At 36.3% G+C, this 19544-nt stretch overlaps 1 protein-coding gene across 4 annotated transcripts; it reads right to left on the bottom strand.

Annotated features, from left to right (window-relative positions):
• Positions 1-200: 200 nt before the first annotated feature.
• On the bottom strand, positions 201-15366 carry LOC149926723 (macrophage mannose receptor 1-like). 4 transcript variants are annotated; one of them, XM_090158833.1, is made up of 13 exons: positions 15333-15366; positions 9676-10192; positions 9544-9609; positions 9351-9479; positions 9127-9281; positions 8956-9064; positions 7795-8048; positions 7557-7731; positions 7349-7486; positions 7175-7288; positions 5671-5844; positions 3027-3176; positions 2613-2804 (listed from the first exon to the last, which is right to left on the bottom strand). In XM_090158833.1, exons 2-13 carry the CDS (start codon positions 9731-9733, stop codon positions 2647-2649), a joined length of 1680 nt encoding a protein of 559 aa, XP_090014959.1. In that variant the 5' UTR covers positions 9734-10192; positions 15333-15366; the 3' UTR covers positions 2613-2646. The 4 variants fall into 4 exon arrangements, with proteins under 4 accessions (XP_090014961.1, XP_090014959.1, XP_090014958.1 ...); XM_090158832.1 differs by lacking the exon at positions 15333-15366 and having other exon boundaries at positions 9676-10486; XM_090158834.1 differs by lacking the exon at positions 15333-15366 and having other exon boundaries at positions 3042-3176; positions 9676-10486.
• Between the last annotated feature and the right edge of the window lie 4178 nt (positions 15367-19544).

Raw genomic sequence — 19544 nt, 5'->3', positions numbered from 1 at the left:
TAGTTCCGCAATTACGTTTGAGCTCGTTCTACTCGAAGTTCGACGGTTTTTGAGAAGAGTACGTGTTTGATACTTTTAACATAATACATAAACATTATAGCTAAGGTTCGCGAGAATCACGGTTGTTGCAGGCCCGTAGCCAGAGTCAATTAGATAAAATATTCTGTTAATTATTATCATTAAAATAAATATTACAAATGTTATTTGTATATATCTTTATTTTTATTAAATACGCTCACACCATAGATTTATATAGAAGACCGATTCTTTAGCATATAGCGCTGAATTCTTTGTTCGAGTAGCTAGACATTTCGGTTGCGGCATCTGGTAGAACGTAACTTCATAAAGTTGAGCGTCTGACCTCTGTGCTGATCGGGGATTAAATCTATAATTTAACAAGAGGTGTATTAATAAATGAAGGAGTGGCGTTTTTCCTAAGCTCTGCCTGGGTTGTCCGCATAACCCGGCACAGCCGGCACCGTAGATCCCGGTGTGCTCCAAAAGGCCTGAAAAAAGGACCACTGCGCCTCATACGGAGACCCGCCGCCCCACAGCAGGCTACCCAATCCTCCGAGGCGGCCAGTTTGTCTGGACCCTCTCCGTTAGCCTGAGCTAACAGCTCCCTACACTCACCAACAGGATTTTATGAAAAGGGGAAACTGAAATGCTAAGACTATTTTTCCCGAAAGGAGAGTGTTTTTCTATCAGAGTAAGTATTTTTTTTTACGATAACTATTAAATAACACGTTAATATAAGTAAGTTGCAGGCTAAGAAAGACAAAATATATAGTACAATCGGCGCAAGGATGCCTCAGATCGTTTCCGGTCATTCCACCGCGCGAAATTTGAATTTGGCCATTTTACGGTTAAATTAGAATTTTGCTCTTTTTGTCGTCTATTAGCGCCATCTAGAGACCGAAATTGGAATATTTATTTTTTAATTTCATAATTGTGGTGGCGAGCAAATTTAAAAGATAAGGCATCCCTATAATTCTTAAATTTAAAATAGTATGTATAATTATTTATTTTTGTAAATTTATTTCTACGTCTTACCAGTTAAATCGGCAGTTTCTTTTAAAATAGTTACCACGCTTTCTGGGGGTAACGATGTCTTAATGAGCTATAGACGTTTAAAATTATATTTTTACTTGTTAACAATAAACCTTTATCATGCTTTTTATAGTAACCTCTTGGGCTATTTAAAATATTTGGAGCTTCAATTATCGAACCTTCTTTAGCTGCATTCAGTAATTAAACTCATGACAACATGGATTTAAACTATAGATTCCAATTTCGGTTCCTAGATGGCGCGAAAAAACGATGAAACTCACGAAATTTGAAATTGACCGTAAAGTGGTCAAATTTAAATTACGCGCGGTCAACTGGCCGGAAATGGTCTGATGTATCCTTGCGCCGACTGTACTATATATTTTGTCTTTCTTAGCCTGCAACTGACTATAGAATAATTAATGGTGGAAATAAATATGTAACACTTTTGCTTTTATTTTTTTATTTATATTATACTATTTCTATACTGGGTGTCTATACCTTCTATAAATGTGACATTTTTAGTATGTACTCTCTCGGGGGTGATCGTTGTTAGTTGTGAATTTCAGAAAAATCTTGAAATTTTTCACGGTTTTAGAATTTGTAATTTTTGAACGCTAGGTGGTAGGCAAAAGGTTTCAATGAGTAAGTTGTAGAGCATACTCGAAAACCTTTAATGGAGTTAGTAAGGTCAAAATCGTACATTTGGTCACTGAAATAATAGGTCATGAAAAATAACAAGTTGGTACTACCCAAATGTTTTTACGCCTTATGTTATTGTAATGATTGTCTGTGAAAAATGAACATGTTTTGAGCGAAATCATTGTTTACGTTTACAAATTAAGTGTTAGAACAAGTGCAATTACCCAAATTTCAAAAATTAAAAGTTCACCATTTTGATGGTCGAAGTCGAACGGTTTATATAGTTTAAGATTTTTGTATAGGCGTATATTCGAGTTAAACATTTTGAAGGTCGAGATCACCCGCTTCAATAAATCATCCTCCAAAGGAAATCGCCAAGAAGTAATATAATATATTAATTCTTGGCGATAACCTTTGGAGGATGATTTATTTAAAGGCCTAGGTTTTCTTCTGCCTGTCCCCCTTTAAATTAGGCCAACATGTTCAGCGGTTGGCCTACCACCAGGGTGTTTGTGCTCCACTAAGTTAATTTAAAGGGGGACAGGCAGAAAAATACCTAGGCCTTTAAGCGCTTATTGGGCACCTTTGATTGTATAATTAGGTAAATGAAAATCATTTTTATTTATTGCAATATTATTATAACTATAAATATTAAAACTTTTAGCCATGGTTTACTATAAATTGTTAAATTTAAAAAAAAAGCTGCTACTTCATGACTTAGAAAAAAACTTTATTTTATTCGGAGCTTTCGGACCGTGGTCCTTCTTCAGCGAGTGACTGAAGAAGGACCACGGTCCGAAAGCTCCGAATAAAATCAAGTTTTTTTCTAAGTCATGAAGTAGCAGCTTTTTTTAAAATTTAACAATATTATTATTATAATAATAAAATCTACGATAATGTTCATTTGGATTAGATGACCATTTATCAAGATTTGTTTATTCGCTTTCATTTTGGAATCTAATGATTTTCTCGCTGGCTTGCTCGTAGAGGCTTGCAGACATAGTACGCGGACAAAGTCAGTGCTAATGCCAGAGTGACGACGATAGCTCCAATCAAAGCCACGGATAATTGGTCCAAGCCTTTTTTCTCTTTGGAAACCCAACGAGCTCTGTCCTCTGCAATAATATTTACCTTAATCATTGGGATTCAGACGAAATTTAATATATTTAGAATATATATAGGATGTTCAGGGTAATCTTACAAACATTTAGAACGTTAGACAACTAGAGTTAACTGTTGTTAACACATGGGAAAGAGTGGAGATTATTGAGGAAGTCATGATGCAGTGGGGTCTGGAAAGATTCTAGTGGGAAGTGGGGTCATTTGGACTGTTTTACTTTCAGAGTTGGTACCGGTATTAGTCGAAATTATGGTCGTCTGCCTCTTCTCAGACGTCGAACCCGCGTCAGATGTTGAATACCCCTGAGTAACTATGGCAACGTCCGTCACAGTTGTGAACCTACCGTTCTGTATCATTTGATGGATATCTGAAATATTTTTTCAACTTGGTTAGTCAGGTATTAATATGGCAAAATTAAAAAAAAATTAAATTAATTAAATTTAAATTTTACACCATTATCCTTGTAATTAATAAATATTCTAAATATCATCCAAAGCTTCTGTCTTTTTTAAGTTTACTAAGAAAAAATATTTTAGTGAAAATATAAAAAAAAATTGGCAATTAAAACTTAATACTAACCTCATCCCAAATTTTTAAATGAAATAGTTAAATGTGGCGAGGTTGGTGGGGCCATAATACTAATTCGCCTTCTTGTAATTGATGTAAATTCAAAATTGTTAAGACTGCAACAAAATCTTTATTCAATTTACAAATTTCTTCTCGCTGCTTGTATAGGCTGCGTAGCCTTTCTAACGAGAGGGATTAAAAAGATCTGCAGGTGTTATAACATGGATCTGTTGGTCTGTTGAAGTTATATCGAGCTAAAGTTGAGAGATTAAGCGAAGCCCCATAGTATTTATAGGTTATCGGACCATTTTTATGGATTTTCACTTACTTCAATTTGCCTTTATAATTAAGCTGGCGCTAATAGTCGCGTGGGAGTATAAACGCCGCGCTATTAACATATTTATTTATCACACGTTAGATTTCGCTATAAACTTGTCTTTATTTAAAAAAACGTGCCATAAAATTTTCGCTATCAGCATATTAATTTACAATTCTATACAGCCGGGTGTCCACTAAAAAATGAACCAGGGCGAATATCTCAAAATCTGATTTAGGTACGATTTTGAAATTTTCAAGTCGTATACAAGATGTAAAGGGAAACCCACTGCGTAAATGTCGATGACCTTGAACCACGTCTTCAAGGTCATCCAAAACCTAACTCAAGAACCGTAAGTGTTAGAAAGTTGGTTCCAATTAGAAAGGTGTTCCACGTGACAATTTAAGTACAAATAGCTTTGACCCGATCGGATTTGACCAATAGGAAGCCGAGAAATGCTAGATGAAAAACAAGAGGGTCGTTAAGTTGATAACCTGTCGAAAGCGAGGTTCGGGAGCTGATAACTCTAAAGATACTCGTGTTAGAGTCCTGAAATTTGCTACACATCCTCATCAGGATTGGGTGTCTTTCAATGACCTTGAACCGAGTCTTCAAGGTCATCCTAACACTAACGCGAGAACCGTTAGTGTTAGAAAGTTGGTTCCAATTTGAAAAGTGTTCCACGTGGACACCCTGTATCTCAACAGGGAGCGACTACCGCGTGACACGTTTCGAAGCCTAATACGCCACATTTTCATTTAAGGGGTGATTATTAACCGATGTAATGACACCCCTAATAAATCTCTATCAAGCGCCGTTGAGGAGAAGCGCAACCACCGCCGACAACGACAGTATCGAAAATAGCAGCCTCTTTCTCCTACATACTAGAGGGGATAAAGCTAAAAAGTGGGGAAAATATTTTTGCTAAAAATATTTTTATTTTGACAGAGAAAAATATATTTGCTAGAGATAAAAAAAATTATAGAAACACATTTTGACCAAGTAAAAATTTAGTGTATTGTCGAATTTGTCGTTAGTTATGAATTCCGTTACCACAAAGTAGTAGCATAAGTGACATAATAACAATAAGTAAGACACTTCCTATTGCTTTAATGCTAATTTTCTAACTGAACCTTTTCTCGGCACTGATACTCTCTTCAAGCTGTTACTTGGGCTCGCGACTTACCGTTTTGGATGACTACTTTTTGATAAACATTTAAGCCTAATATCGGAGAGCACGTTCTGGAGTCGCGAGGGGCTTTGGCTTGGTTTTGAAGCCCGCGTGCGAATCACGCGTAATAAAAAAACACGAGCTCGTGGCGCCGATAAAAACATTTTTAATTTTAGCCTAATATTCCGCCTATCTATCGGAAACCAAATATTTAGGCTTAGCGGAATTCTCGCATATTTTAGACACTAGAGGGCTCTGTGCTGAGAGAACATCTTGATTACGCAATAACTATGAAAATCAGTTTGGTTGTAAATCTCGTTAATTGTCATACTTATTGTTATTATGTTACTTATGGTCCTGGTTCTACCCGTTAGAGGGGGGTATAGCCCCTCAATAGTTAAAGCAACTTAAAGGGAATATATAACCTCAGGTATTTGGTGTGGAACACCAACGTTTGCAGCTCTGGCCGCTCTTGCCTAGGCTTTAGAAGTGTTTGACGCCACTGTACAGGGCAAATTGAAAAATTGAAGGGGTTTTCCATAAGATTGCTTTGCAGGTTATATTCCCTTTAAAATATTTTTCATCTTGCTAAAATATTTTTATCCTCCAAACTACAGCAAAATATTTGTCCATCAAATTGTTTTTTTCCTTAAATATTATTTCCCCAACATTATTTTATTTCCTTATTTGGACACTAAGGAAAATATAAATATCGAGATTTTCTTAAATTTAACACAAAATGCGTGAAAAAAGTTAAATATACTAAGAATTAAGTATTTCGTTCCGTTTATGAAGTATTTTATCTACCTTTATCGGTTTGGCAAATAAAGTTTCTCTCGTTCTCGCAAACTACGTTGCGGTACTGCAGATAGTGAACGTCGATTTCGACGCAACCTTCGTCTGCCAATTTGTCAGGTTCACCTTCGCCCCAAGGCAAATACGTCGCTGGTTTATTGTTTGAGAATACGTAAACGGCATTACCTGCGAAGATTTAATTCAAAGATAATGCGATAAATATAATACCGCTCTCGGATTTAGCGACTGGTTCAACACTCGACGGAAATTTAGCCGCGTAAAATCGGGTGTCAGAAATCTTATACTCCTACATAGAATGCTCCGGTCTACGGGAGAACCAAGACATTTTGTAGCAACTGCTAATGATTATATAGTCTTTGCTTAAGCTTCAGCCAATCAGCGGTCATTCATTGACTACGGCAAGCCACTAGCGCCATAACATGGCGGTTAAAAATAGTAGAAGCTCAGACGATTTTTACAGGATCCATCCGATCCAAGCTCGCAGAATTCCCATAGGTTTTTGCTGGAATATTTCACATGAACCACTTCAACGTTTTTGAATTTTTATTTAATAATAGTGTTAAGATTTTTTTAACTTTTATTTTTTTCCATATTTACTTATTATAAGGAATATTTAAATGCCATTGTGAGGAAGATAAATAAGATTTCGTTTAGGTTCGCTTTGAAAATATTTAAGCCTAGGCCTGACATAGCCTAGCCCAACTTTTTAATAGCAGGCAATGTCAACGGCAGTTTTGGGAGAAGCAGTGACTGAAGGTACTTAGTATTAACCTTTGTATTTAAAGGTTATTTCACATTTAAAGTAAGAAATATTATATTTATTATTATGTTTGTAGAAACTTAGTTAAACAAAAACCTTATGAAAGAGTTATTATATCCCAGAAAAAATACATTACACTAAAGAATGACACTATGACGAATTGTAAACAGCAACAATACTGATAATGGTCTCATTTTTCAAAACTTTACCTTCTATTTAATAATATGCTTTTTCTCTTAAAAGCTTAGCTAAGATAAATATCTCGCACTCTGCTTAAATTCAACATTCCACTGTTAAACAACATAAGAGATAGTACTCAACGAAGACCGATATTTACAATGTTAAATGAAGTGTTTTTTCGATACCGGATATTGCAGTAATTATAGTCCTGAGTTGTTATTCCACTACGCTCACTGAACTTCCTGAAGTAACTTTTACCAAATCGGGTTCTTAAAGTGACGTAATCTAAAATCGTATTATTATTTTCAGTAACTCAAACTAGATGGCAACGAGTCGTTGCCGTAGTCACTCTTTGAATCGTGATTGGCTGATAATGACGAAACCTCCGAAAATTTAATTGGCCAATTTTGTATTTATACGGAATCATTCTATGTAATAAGATTTCTATGGTCAGATGTCAAACGAATCAGAAACAAAATTTCCGCAGCGTGTTTAGCGCTGTGACTCCGATGCATTATCCGCCGAGTGTGAACCGAGCCTAGTAGTTGATATTACTGATCGGCGATTGTTTGATTCCAATTATGAATACCCATTGGTGTTTGGAAAGGGCGGGCCGTAGCAAAAGCAAATCATGTTCCGATTCGAACATCGCCAGCGTTCCATTCGGTGCTATTGTTAATGTGTTTAAGTATGCAACGAAACATTCGGAGGGTATTATGATTTTCTTACCTTTTGTGGAGCAGTCAGAGGTAGCTGAGGAGTAGTTCCTACCGTACGATGTCTCCAAGTAGTAACAATATTGATTGTGTACGTCTATCCAGCCATTGGGACAAGTTCCGATGTAAGTTACCGCCAAGTCGCCGGTTTCTTCGGAAAAAGGATAAAATCAGAGTAAGTTTGCGTCAAAAACTGTCGGTTTAACCAGAACATTATTTACTTAGACGTTTCGAGCAGATGAAAGGGAGTTTCTTGGCGCAGTCTTCCACAGTCCAACCAAATCCTTTGGGTGTATCCGCGACGCAACTGTCTCCTGACCTACTGGCGGGTTGTCGTCGATTCCAATTAGTGTGGTAAACGTGGCTGCCATCCGTCCACGTGAATTTCCCTCTCACCTGTAATTATGTGTCTCATTCAACTACAAAATTGTTGTTTCTCGTCTGGAAATATGTAGTTACCAAATCGTTGAGGTGATCGGAAAATCCAATCCAAACACTCTTCCTCACCCCGACAGTCAAGGTAGTCAAGAAAGCCTCTTCGTAACTGTCCCGAATGGACGTCAAATGACCATCGAAGTCTTTTTCGCATTTGTCCTCGGCTGTCCAGAAGTCGGCGTCCCCTATTTCAAGACGGTAGCACTTGTCCCTGTAATGTCTGAATCCTTCTGGACATCGTCCGTCTTGCTGGAATGGTCCGTTTTTACTTCCACCAACTGAGAATACAACCAGTATATCCATTAGTATGACGAAAAAACTATATGCACTTGGAATGTCAAAGTTTTCATGAAATAAATATTAAAATACTTGATAAGAGTCATGGGATTAATATAAATACAAATTTTAACGGAGGAAACACGTGGATGTAGAATAGTCATATTTTATTGATCTCTTCACTTTTAAAATAAATAAAAGTCAATTAAAAAATAAAAATTCCATCTAATATAGGTGAGCTCTCGACCCGTGGGTCTTTGTCAAACTAAAGGATAACACTCCTTGTCCAAGGTTATATACACACCATTAGAGTAAATACAATAAAAAACACGACACAATCAAGAATCAGTTTTTATCGCGGGATACAACAGCTTTTTATCAAACGCCCCCATAGTTTCGCATTTAAATTTAACCTTGGACAAGGAGTGTTATACTTTAGTTTGACAAAGACCCACGGGTCGAAAGCTCACCTGTATTAGTTGGAATTTTTATTTTTTAATTGACTTTTGTTTATTTTAAAAGTGAAGAGATAAATAAAAAAATACTATTCTACATCCGTGTGTTTCCTCCGTTAAAATTTGTATTTATGAATTCATGAAACCCTGCTCGAGAAAATGAATAACAGCAGTAGAACGACAATTACCAGGAGAAACACAATTACTAGTATACGAAAACCACCAAGAGAACGACAATCAAAATGGCGCGATACTTTCTATACCGAATGTAGGACCTAACGGGTTTTTTTTCTCCAAATTCATTGGCTAGTTGCCGTCGCTGAAACACCACGAAGGAAAACCACGCCGGTTCCTATGATAATTATTAGCGCCATATATACTTCCTTAGACACTCCAAGTGTATACATAAATAGTTTCTTGGAAAGAAATGTTTTTGTTATTTTGTATGACGAACTTCGTTCTGTTTGGCAAACGAAACCTTCTTTCCTGGAGCAGGGGACGTCGTTCCACATTCCAGCCACATTAGTACCCGTCTCCACGAGGAAACAGCCTTCAAATGTTCCCTGATAACGTTGTCAAAGTTACTTAAATTTTAACCACCCATAGACTCGTTTTCAAATTGTACCCCGTTTGGCTCTCCTGGCACGAAATTTCTGAAATGCTTGTCATCTGATCCGTCGATCCATTTTTCTTCAGTGTGGTTCTTTCCAAAAAGTTTATAGAGTCCTATCCAAACGGGATTCGTCACTGAAGTCTCGCCCAAGTACGCCGTTAGAAAATCTAAAGGGAGTAAATTACGGTGAACGGTGTGTTTTTATAAGTTAGTTTGAAACTTAAAATCTGTTGTACCCTGGTCTTCTTTGGAGTGAATGGAAGCTAAATCGGCGCTTTCATTTTCGCAAAAGGATTTTGCGTCTTCGAAGTCTTTGTTGACCACTCCCTCGAGGTAGTTGCTGTAGATTTTGTAGCACTTCGTTTCTATGGGGTATTACGCTATTTTTATAAAGCATTATTGAAGGAAAATGCATTTATCAGTACTGACTGAATGGTCTGTATCCTTCTGGACATCCTGTGGATAAAGTTGATGTTGTCGTTCCTTCGCATTGAGCTAGTCAATTTGGAAATTCTCCTCCTATTAGTATTTACCATTGTCTTTAGTTACGGTGAACCTTACCATTTAGTAAGATAGTTGTCCAAAGAGTCACTGTTAGTAAACCCGGTTTAAATGCCATTGCATGGCGCTAAACTTCGTTCATTGTGGATGATCGTTTATTTTTTAACCGATTATTTTATTTTTTCCTGCACCGGATCCCACTCACTTTCTTCTTGGAATTCAAAATTATTCTATAAAAATAAACTTTTGCCTTTCTGCGTTGAAGGAACTCTTCGAGGTTTATATTTTCTCGTTTCCTATTTTACAAAAGTTCCGGAATAACGTTTGAGGTCGTTACGCTTTTACTCTTCAATACTTCAACCAATGTGGAACGTATTTTGTGAAAAGTGTTTGGTGCCTTTAAAATTATTCTTCAAAAATCCAACTCTATGTTTTTAATGTAAAGTTTGGTTAACGTTTACCCACGTCCTATTATAGATTTGAGCAGGAATCTATACGTCGACAGGTCTAGGAACGGATAATCTGCCATATCCCCCATCGACCTCGCCACCTCACGATAGTTCTGTTGCAGTTTTCACTTTGCCAAAAAAAACACTCAGAAATTTCCCTGTACATATTACTATAAATATGTTATTAATTAATTAAAAAAATAATATGAGCTCGGTTTCCAGGCAGAGTGGAGGATAATATTTCGTGACGTTTAAAAGTAAAATCCGAAGGGAAGTCCGTATTCAGTCCCCAATACAATTTTAGGCGTACCAATACGTACCCTGTGCCCCCGAATAAAATCTTGAAGAGCAATACAATTTTGGGAGTGCAAATACGTACACTGTACCACCGAATTAAATCTTAGAGATACAATGTACCCAGGCCGGGCAAAACGAGGTATAATACTAACGATTTTCCCTCCGAAAAAGTATAGCTATTTCCAGTACTAACGGCCCTCTTGGGGACCGGAACTTATCTCTCGGCAGTCCTCAATGTACCCCTATATTCCGCCGCTATTGACAAGGAACATTACAAATAAATACAAATGAAGCCGAACACTAGCTAGCCCAGGGCTGTCTAAACGCTGCTAACTAACCCTACCGTTTTGTTTGGAACAAAGATAATACAAACTTCGTGCCTTAAGCCCGTCGCACACTGAACAGTTTTTCGTCTCAACAACTGTTGCCGGTACCGCCAACGTTGTTGGTACCGACGACAATCAGTCACGAAAAATGGCGCTGGTCCTGGCGGCTTGCTGTTACGACAAACGTCGGTTTCGTACCGACTTCAATTTTGTTGAACATTTTTACGCTACTCTTGGCTTCGGTATCTGATGTCACGACATTCCGCCTCATCCTAACCAATTAGATTGCGGCGGGATATTAATCATTTTTCAAATAGCAAATAATGCACCGTGCGAGGAAGCACGTGGAAATTTATTTATTTTATTATATTTTATCAACCAGGAAAGAACGGTAATTTAGTATAAATTAATTATAAAATTATTAATTTTTATCTATAATATTTTTTATTTCGAAAAAGTATATTTGGTTTATCCAAGTATCCCAATAATAATTTAATAATTATTAATTATTATTGTTTAAAATTAATTTTGAGTAATAGGAAACGCAATTTAATTAACGCAATCAAAACAAACGAATGCGCGCGCATCCTACGTTGAAGGTTTTTTAGCCTATGACCAAAAACAAATCAGCTGAGTTATGAATTCCTGTTCTCAGATACTGAGCAGTTTTAATTCGCGTTTCCAAAACAGCGCCTATCGTTACCTCAGTTTAAAAGCATCGTAGCTTGCACTATATTAAAGATCGTTACGTTTTTACCTCTCCGAGGGGACAAAGTCCCCTAGGAGGGGTTATACAACCACCGTGTCTGTCTGTGGGTCTGTGGGTCTGTCAGGCCTGCGAACGCGTTTGCATTTTCGGTGCAAAGTGTAATCACTGCGTACGCAGTTTCTCGAGATCTCTGCGTTCGCAGTTTCTCGAAGGGTTGGCAAAACCACCGTGGGACGGTGAGCGTTAACGGATTCGTTTGCGGTTTGGTTTAGATGGTGTTTTTTCGCTCACCGTCGTGATGGTTTGGTGTATTACGTTTTTGTAATGTTTATGCGTAGGTTGTTAGTGTTGAATTTGTTGTGTTTGTGTTCTGATGGTTGTGCATGTTGAGTCTGTTGTGTTTAAATGGGCGTTTTCTCTCCAACTTCGTCTTAATGACTTTGGGACGGACCGAGTGCTGAGTGTAATGCTACCTCTCAACGTCCAATGGCAGGGTTTCCACCAGTTGTACACGGTATTCGTCTTAGTATCAATTTGCGATCGCATCGGGCGGGATTTGAACCCGATACCTCCTGCTTGACAGGCGGACGTTCTACCACAGAACCACCGACACTTGTTACGCCTTATTGAAAATTAGACCTTCAGCTTTATCGGAAGCGTATTTAATAGAGTACGAAATTTTGGTTTAATTGAAATAGAATTGAAATTGAAATTATTGCATCGTAGAAATTCTAATTTAGCGTTTCTCTATTGATTAAAAACAAATGCGCCACCCAGGTTTCGAACCCAGACCATTCGGCTTGGCAGTCGAGCGCTCTACCACAGAACCACCGATAGCTGCTTAGGTTAACTGAAATTAAGACTCGCATCGTAAGCATAATAGGTAATAAAGTCTTTTTTTATTAATGAATTTATGAAGGCCTAATCTGGTTTTTTTACGAATGAAATTTTAAAGGTTAAATCTTGTTTTAGCGCAGTCGCCGAGATAAGAGGGTTAAAGGGTAGACCCTGTGGGTGGTCCACTTTGTTAGTTTTTTGTTATTTATTTACGGGTATTATTAACGACCTATATATAGTTGTGTTAATTCAAAGGCGATAATTTACCGTTTATTGCTTTAAGAGCTGGCGGTTAGTCAAGTGGCTCTCTGTGCTTTGTTGATGGTAAGGTTTTTGCTTCTTGTAAATATATTTGGTGTGGATATTTGGATATCTACGATTTCTAACGCAGTCAATGATTTCCTGGGTGTGCGAGTCATTATATGATATTGGAAATTGGACGGCATTGGTCTTTTTCATGCGGTATGTGTCACAACGTCAACTGGAAGTCTACGAGTGTTGAAATAAAATGAGCGTTAAAGATGCGGCAAGTATTTCGTAAGCGAGAAAAATACAATTACCATCTGTAGATATTTCTTCCATTAAAATTTGCTTAGTATTATATTCAACTGATAAACATGTACTGTAAAAAGGGTTAATTTCAATTGTGCATTGTTTTAGTAAGTCTAACTCGCTGTTGTAACTACTTAATTTATAATATTCTGAATAAATTAAACTCGATTGTTTCGTCTCAATTATTTAAATTATAATTTAAATTTTATACCGGGCAGGGTTTGAACCGAGAATACGTTTTTCGTAAATAACTTTGAATTGCGGAGATATCTTTGGGGGTCGTGTCGAGAAATTAATACCACTAGGGACCATACTTCCGAGGAGAGGTATATTTTGGCTTGCCAACTTGTTTTAATATAAGGTTACCATGGAGGAAACACAAAACATGGTCAAATTAAAATAATATGCAAATATTAACCGTTTATAGCTTCTATTTAATTCATCATAACCCTCTAATACACCTAAAAGCATCTCTTAACAAGTTGGCAAGCCGTGGTTCTGTGGTAAAACGCTCACCTGTCGCGCAGGAGGGCTCGGGTTCGTATCCCGCCCGATACTAACGCAAATTAAAAAAAAATTATAAAACATCTGTGACACTTTTTATAGGGGAGGGTTACTTAAAGTACTTGGTTCGTTATGTCTAGGGGTTAATTTTATATAGTAACAAATTGGTGTCACATTAGTAAATAAAAAATGATTTAATTAAAGGTTCTTTAGATTTATTTGGTCACTTAATTTATGGTATTAGTAAAACGTACATACATTTATCATTATTAGTAATAGGTGGTTCTGGCTCTGGTCTTAACTAATTATTAAAGTCTTACAGTTTCGAAGAGATAGGTTCATTTCCCTCGGAGGTAACTTCTGGTTTCAACGTAAGACCGTGGTACTAACGGCGTGGATCCGCACTGCACTATTTCTTGATCGCGGTCACTCGATTTTGGTTCTCCGCGAACATACTTAAAACTTTGGCTTTTCAGCCCACCAGGAATCCGGCTACAAAGTAGTACCAACAGAGTGGCATACCGCATACGCGTTTCGTTGATCAAAAACGTTCTGACCCGTAAACCCACGTGCCTCACTTTATAGCTTCGGTCATCGTTCGGTCCGGAGTGGAAAATTTTATCCGCAAGAGCGGAATATTTGGGAAAGAGCAGAGCCACAATAAGGTATAAGGAGTGCCAGAGCCAGTGGAATATTTCTTTATCAGAGGGGGGGTCGACCATAAATGTATGAATGATACAATTTTGTTACACATCCTATGACAAAAAGAGGGCGCTTTTGGAAAAAAACCTTTTCCCTAATTCAAAGAAACTGCGTACGCAGCGATGACACTTTGCAACGAAAATGCGAACGCGTTCGCATCTTGGACACACACACCCACACACACCCACACACACCGACAGTCACGGTGATTGTATAACCCCTCCTAGGGGACATAGTCACCTCGGAGAGGTAATAACCCCTCCTAGGGGACATAGTCACCTCCGAGAGGTAAAAAGGTCCTAACGCAACTGGCTGCCAAACCCTAATAGCGTCTCGCTACGTATCGAGTCATAGTTATTACAACAAGTTGGCAAGCCAAAATATACCTCTCCTCGGAAGAATTGTCCCTAGTGGTATTAATTTCACGAGACGACCCTTAAAGATATCTCCGCAATTCAGAGTTATTTACTAAAAACGTAATCCCGGTTCAATACCGCCCGGTATAAAATTTTAATTTTAATTAAAATAATTGAGACGAAACAACAGAGTTTAATTTATTCATAATAATATAAATTAAGTAGTTACAACAGCGAGTTAGACGTATTAAAACAATGCACAATTGAATTTAACCCTATTTACAGAACAAGTTTATCATTTAAATATAATACGAAGCAAATGTTAATGAAAGAAATATCTACAGAGGGTATTTGTATTTTTATCGCTTACGAAATACTTGCCGCATCTTTAACGCTCATTTTAGTTCAACACTCGCCCTTGATGAAGATACCGCAGAATAGCTATATTCGATATCTGGTAGTGGACGACTCGTAGACTTCCTGTTGACGTTGTGACCATCCAATTTCCAATATCATATAATGACTCGCACACCCAGGAAATCAATGACTGCATTAGGAATCGTAGATGTCCAAATATCCACACCAATAAAAAATGTATTAACAAGAAGCGAAAAACTTACCATTCACAAAGCACAGAAAGCCACTTGACTAAACGACAGTTCGTATATCAATAAATGACCGTTGATGGAATAGTTAGGGCTCTTTATAAATAAAAACAAACGAACCCAATTGATGAACTGCATTAAACATCTTAATCAGTCGAGAAAACGTTTAAAATAATTTACGAAGTAATGACGACCCAGTTAAAAACCAGACCGACATAAGTGTAATGGCACGATGTATACAGCTCAATATTTGCTTCATAAATGAACCATTACGCTAAACACACAATAGATAAAAATATACGACTGAAAAAATGAAATAAATTACCAAAAATATAACGCAATCAAGCAACAAATTCCTTCAAAAATTTAGACTAACTTACCTTTAACAAACAGGAATTTTCGACGTTATTATAATGAAACCGGATAAGCTAAAGAACACGACGCACACACTACAAAGTTTCCTCCAAAACTGGACGCTCTCGTGGAAAAAAATAATCTCAAAAAACTAAAGATAAAAATATAAGATCAAAGAATAGACAAAAAACAACATTATCTCGATCAGTAAAAATAACATACGACCCTTACTATGCCTAAAACCGAAATACATATTATATTAAAACAAGATTAAATCAACATAATTTCATTCATAAAAAAACCAGATTAGGCCTTCATAAATTCATTCATAAAAAAATTCAAGACTTATTAATCATTTTCCACAACCATTTATTTTTCTAAATTACTCACTATTTAACTTCATCCGCACAAACCGAGCAAGTTTATAAATTTCAATAAAGCTACATTGGGCTGACTAAAATTCCGACACCGAAAATTACTTCTCAATTTATAGGTTTTCCATTGGCTTAAATACATATGTTGGTAGCCAATAGTGTGACCTACCAAAATTTCTAGGATGAATAAAAAGGTTAAAATCTAACGAAGTCCACCTTTTTACTGGTTCGTGGAGTAATTATGTTACATATTGTAACAAGTTTTTACCTCTCCGAGGGGACTTTGTACCCTACGAGGGGTTATACAACCACCGTGAATGTCTGTCTGTGATTCTGTCTGTCGCATTTTCGGGGTAAAGGGTAATCATTGCTTACGTAGTTTCTCGAAATTTCTGCGTTCGCAGTTTCTAGAAGGGTTGGTAAAACCACCGTGTGAAGGTGAGCGTTAACGGATTGATTTGCGGTAGGGTTTGGTTTGGTTTGTCTTTTTTTCGTCAACGTTCACCGTCGCGACAGTTTTAATTCAGTTTGATTGGATATTTCATTATTGTAATGTTTATGTGTAAGTTGTGAATGTTGAGTTCGTGTAATGATGGTTGTGGATGTTGAGTCTGTGTTGTTTGTGCTGTTTGTACGGGCGTTTTCTCTCCAACTTCTTCTTAATGACTTTGGGACGGACCGACTGCTGAGTGTTATGCAACCTCTCAACGTCCAATGGCAGGGTTTCCACCAATTGCACACGGTATTCGTCTTAGTATCAATTTGCGATTTATTGGCGCTGGCCGGGAATCGAACCCGGGTCTGCCTCGTGCAAGAGATTTACTCTAACCACTCAGCCACCAACGCTTGTTAATATACGGTGTTTTTCTAAAAAACAGCTTTGGCGAATGTCCTTTACAAAGTTATAATTTATTCTACATCATTTTAAATATTTGTAAATTATATTAATCTTATATTTAATTAAATATTTATAGATTATATTAATCTTATATTTAATTAAATATTTATAGATTATATTAATCTTATATTTAATTAAATATTTATAGATTATATTAATCTTATATTTAATTAAATATTTATAGATTATATTAATCTTATATTTAATTAAATATTTATAGATTATATTAATCTTATATTTAATTAAATATTTATAGATTATATTAATCTTATATTTAATTAAATATTTATAGATTATATTAATCTTATATTTAATTAAATATTTATAGATTATATTAATCTTATATTTAATTAAATATTTATAGATTATATTAATCTTATATTTAATTAAATATTTATAGATTATATTAATCTTATATTTAATTAAATATTTTAGTATTTTAATGTAAAATTTGATCGTGATCAGGAATTGAACTCGGGTCGCATTGTAACAATGCGGATAGTTCACCGCCGAGCCATTGACTTCCTTAGGGAAAATATTAAAGTAAAGGAACCATTATGATAAGGCGGGTCTTTTTACTAAACGGATTAATACAATATCTGTATATATTGTGTATTGAACTTTGTTCGTTTATTCTTTGGTACGGTTTTTTGTTTTGTTTTAAATTTTTGTTAAATTCTTCACAAAATTTCATTAAAACACAAAAAGTTGTTCATTGTTACCTTTTAATAACGCTTAGAAAAAGGATAATTATTCAAAACTCCCGCGGAAACTATATCAAAGTAATAATATAGCGCCACCGTGTGGAGAACTATCAATCAAACCGGGTAAAAAATATAATCTCTTCAATTTTTCGAACTTTAGTCAAATCTCGACGGGTCAAACGAAAACACAAAATAAAAGTATATAAGGCCGTTGCCGTCAATATAGAAGATATAGTCTTTCTTAGTTCTTGGCTGTCAGACGAACTACTACAGGACGGGGTCCTGGTGTCGGTCAAAAGTTATGAGGTAACTTTGCGGTTTTAATTAGTATGTTCGGTCTTCGGTCAAGAAAAGAGTTAAATTGTGTTTCGCGTTTGGACCGTGAGTGAATGGTCTTAAGTGTATGAACAGTGCGTGTTTAAGACTGAAAGTGTTAAAGTAATTGTGAACTAACTCAAGTCAGCTGTAAGATAAAATTGATTGTTATTCTTTTTTGAATTGGAATAACCTAATTATACCCTTGAAATTATCAACTCAACCTGTGAGGCTAATTAAGTAGATTGGAAGTAATTAGTAGCGAACAACTAGCTCTCAGCTGTTAATTAAGACAGTTTATAGTTAGGTAGTTTGAATTTAGTTAAAATTACTCAGTATAATTTATGATATTTACTTAAGTGTAAGTGTGTTTTGGTTTATTTTTCAATCACGATGAAATAAGACAAATCTAGTCTTAGACACTTGAGTACCAGTTCTGTACAATTACGTAGAAGGGATATATATTGTTGGGTTATTGATGAAAGTTAAATCTAGAACGTTCCATAGACTGTTCTGAATAAAAATAAACATTTATAATTTTACATAATTCTGGTTGTCATTTTATTTTCTAATCACTCGCCCACAACATTACAGTTCTGGCAATCCCGAATCAAATAAATTTTCGATATAACGGCGACGGGAAATTATTCTCGTAAATTTATCGCGTGGCCTTAGGGAATATTCTTTTAACAAAATTTCGATAAACTATCGTTTAATTAAAATCGGCCCGATTCCGTTAAAATTATAAACCAAAAAGCGAACGGTCGTTATAATACCCTCTGTAGATATTTCTTTCATTAAAGTTTGCTTCGTATTATATTCAACTGATAAACTTGTACTGTAAAAAGGGTTTAATTTAATTGTGCATTGTTATAGTACGTCTAACTCACTGCTGTAACTACTGAACTTATGATATTTTGAATAAATTAAAATTGGTCGTTTCGTCTCAATTATTTTAATTATAATTAAAATTTTATACCGGGCGGGATAGAACTGGGATAACATTTTTAACAAAACTCTAAATTGCGGAGATATATCTTTAAGGGTTTCCTCGAGAAACTAATACCACTAGGGACAATTCTTCCGAGGAGAGGTATATTTTGGCTTGCCAACTTGTTAAATACGAATTTTACTTTCCTGAGCCCGGCGGCAACTAACGACGTAGTAAAAACCGTAGATAAATGTTCGTCGTAGTTTTAGCCGATCGTGCAGGGGCCTAGGAACCAGGGGGGGGGCAGGGGGGCAATGCCCCTCCCTATAATTTTGCTGGGAGGGGCAGCTAATGTTATTGCCCCTCCAACTTTTTGCTCAGTTGAAATCTTCAAAAGGCTCAAATTCTCATTTTAAAAGCATATAAAGCTTATAGAACCTCAACTGTGTTTAAATTTCAGTCTTTTCCCGCCAATTTTCAGAGTAGTAAAAAGTAAACATGCATTCGTAGAAGCTACACCATTGAGTTGGGAATATTAATCTAGAGGTCCAATCAAAACGTGGGATTTCAGTATTTCGCGAAAAAAGTTTTTAAAAAATGAGAATACTGCCGTCTGCTCCCAAATGACGAGAAAACTTTATCATTCTACCCGTGGCGTCGTCTATCTCTCAATGGTTCGTTCAAATAAGACGCGTTTTCCGGCAAAAATATTTTTTTTTCAAAAATAATGGATGGCGCCACGGGTCATATGATAACATTTTCTCGTCATTTTCGAGGAGACGGCACATTCGTAATTTTCAAAAACTTGTTTCGCGGGAGCAGATTTGATTGGATCTCTAAATTAATATTCCCAACTCAATGAGCTACACTCCATTAAAAACTCAAAACCATTCTCCAGACCCCATTTTGTCTCACTTTGCCCCCTACAACTTCTAAAACTTTCCTACGCCCCTGCGATCGTGTTCAGTTTTTGGATTAACGGAAACGGATTATAGGCCTTAATTAAAAGGTGGGTA

This window comes from Leiobunum rupestre, chromosome 9 (assembly GCF_980474605.1).
Source record: "Leiobunum rupestre chromosome 9, qqLeiRupe1.1.hap1, whole genome shotgun sequence".
Lineage (NCBI taxonomy): Eukaryota > Metazoa > Arthropoda > Arachnida > Opiliones > Sclerosomatidae > Leiobunum > Leiobunum rupestre.
Note: the sequence above shows the minus strand (reverse complement) of the source record. Positions and strands in the feature narration are given on the sequence as shown.

What these genes read in the sequence shown, in the direction of transcription:
- LOC149926723 (XM_090158833.1), bottom strand. Translation starts at nt 9,733, where the DNA reads ATGGCATTTAAACCGGGTTTACTAACAGTGACTCTTTGGACAACTATC. An exon ending in TCACTCCAAAGAAGACCAGG is followed by an intron (nt 9,282 to 9,350) that starts GTACAACAGATT and finishes TACTCCCTTTAG; the next exon opens with ATTTTCTAACGGCGTACTTG. An exon ending in CTCTGACTGCTCCACAAAAG is followed by an intron (nt 7,289 to 7,348) that starts GTAAGAAAATCA and finishes CATTAACAATAG; the next exon opens with CACCGAATGGAACGCTGGCG.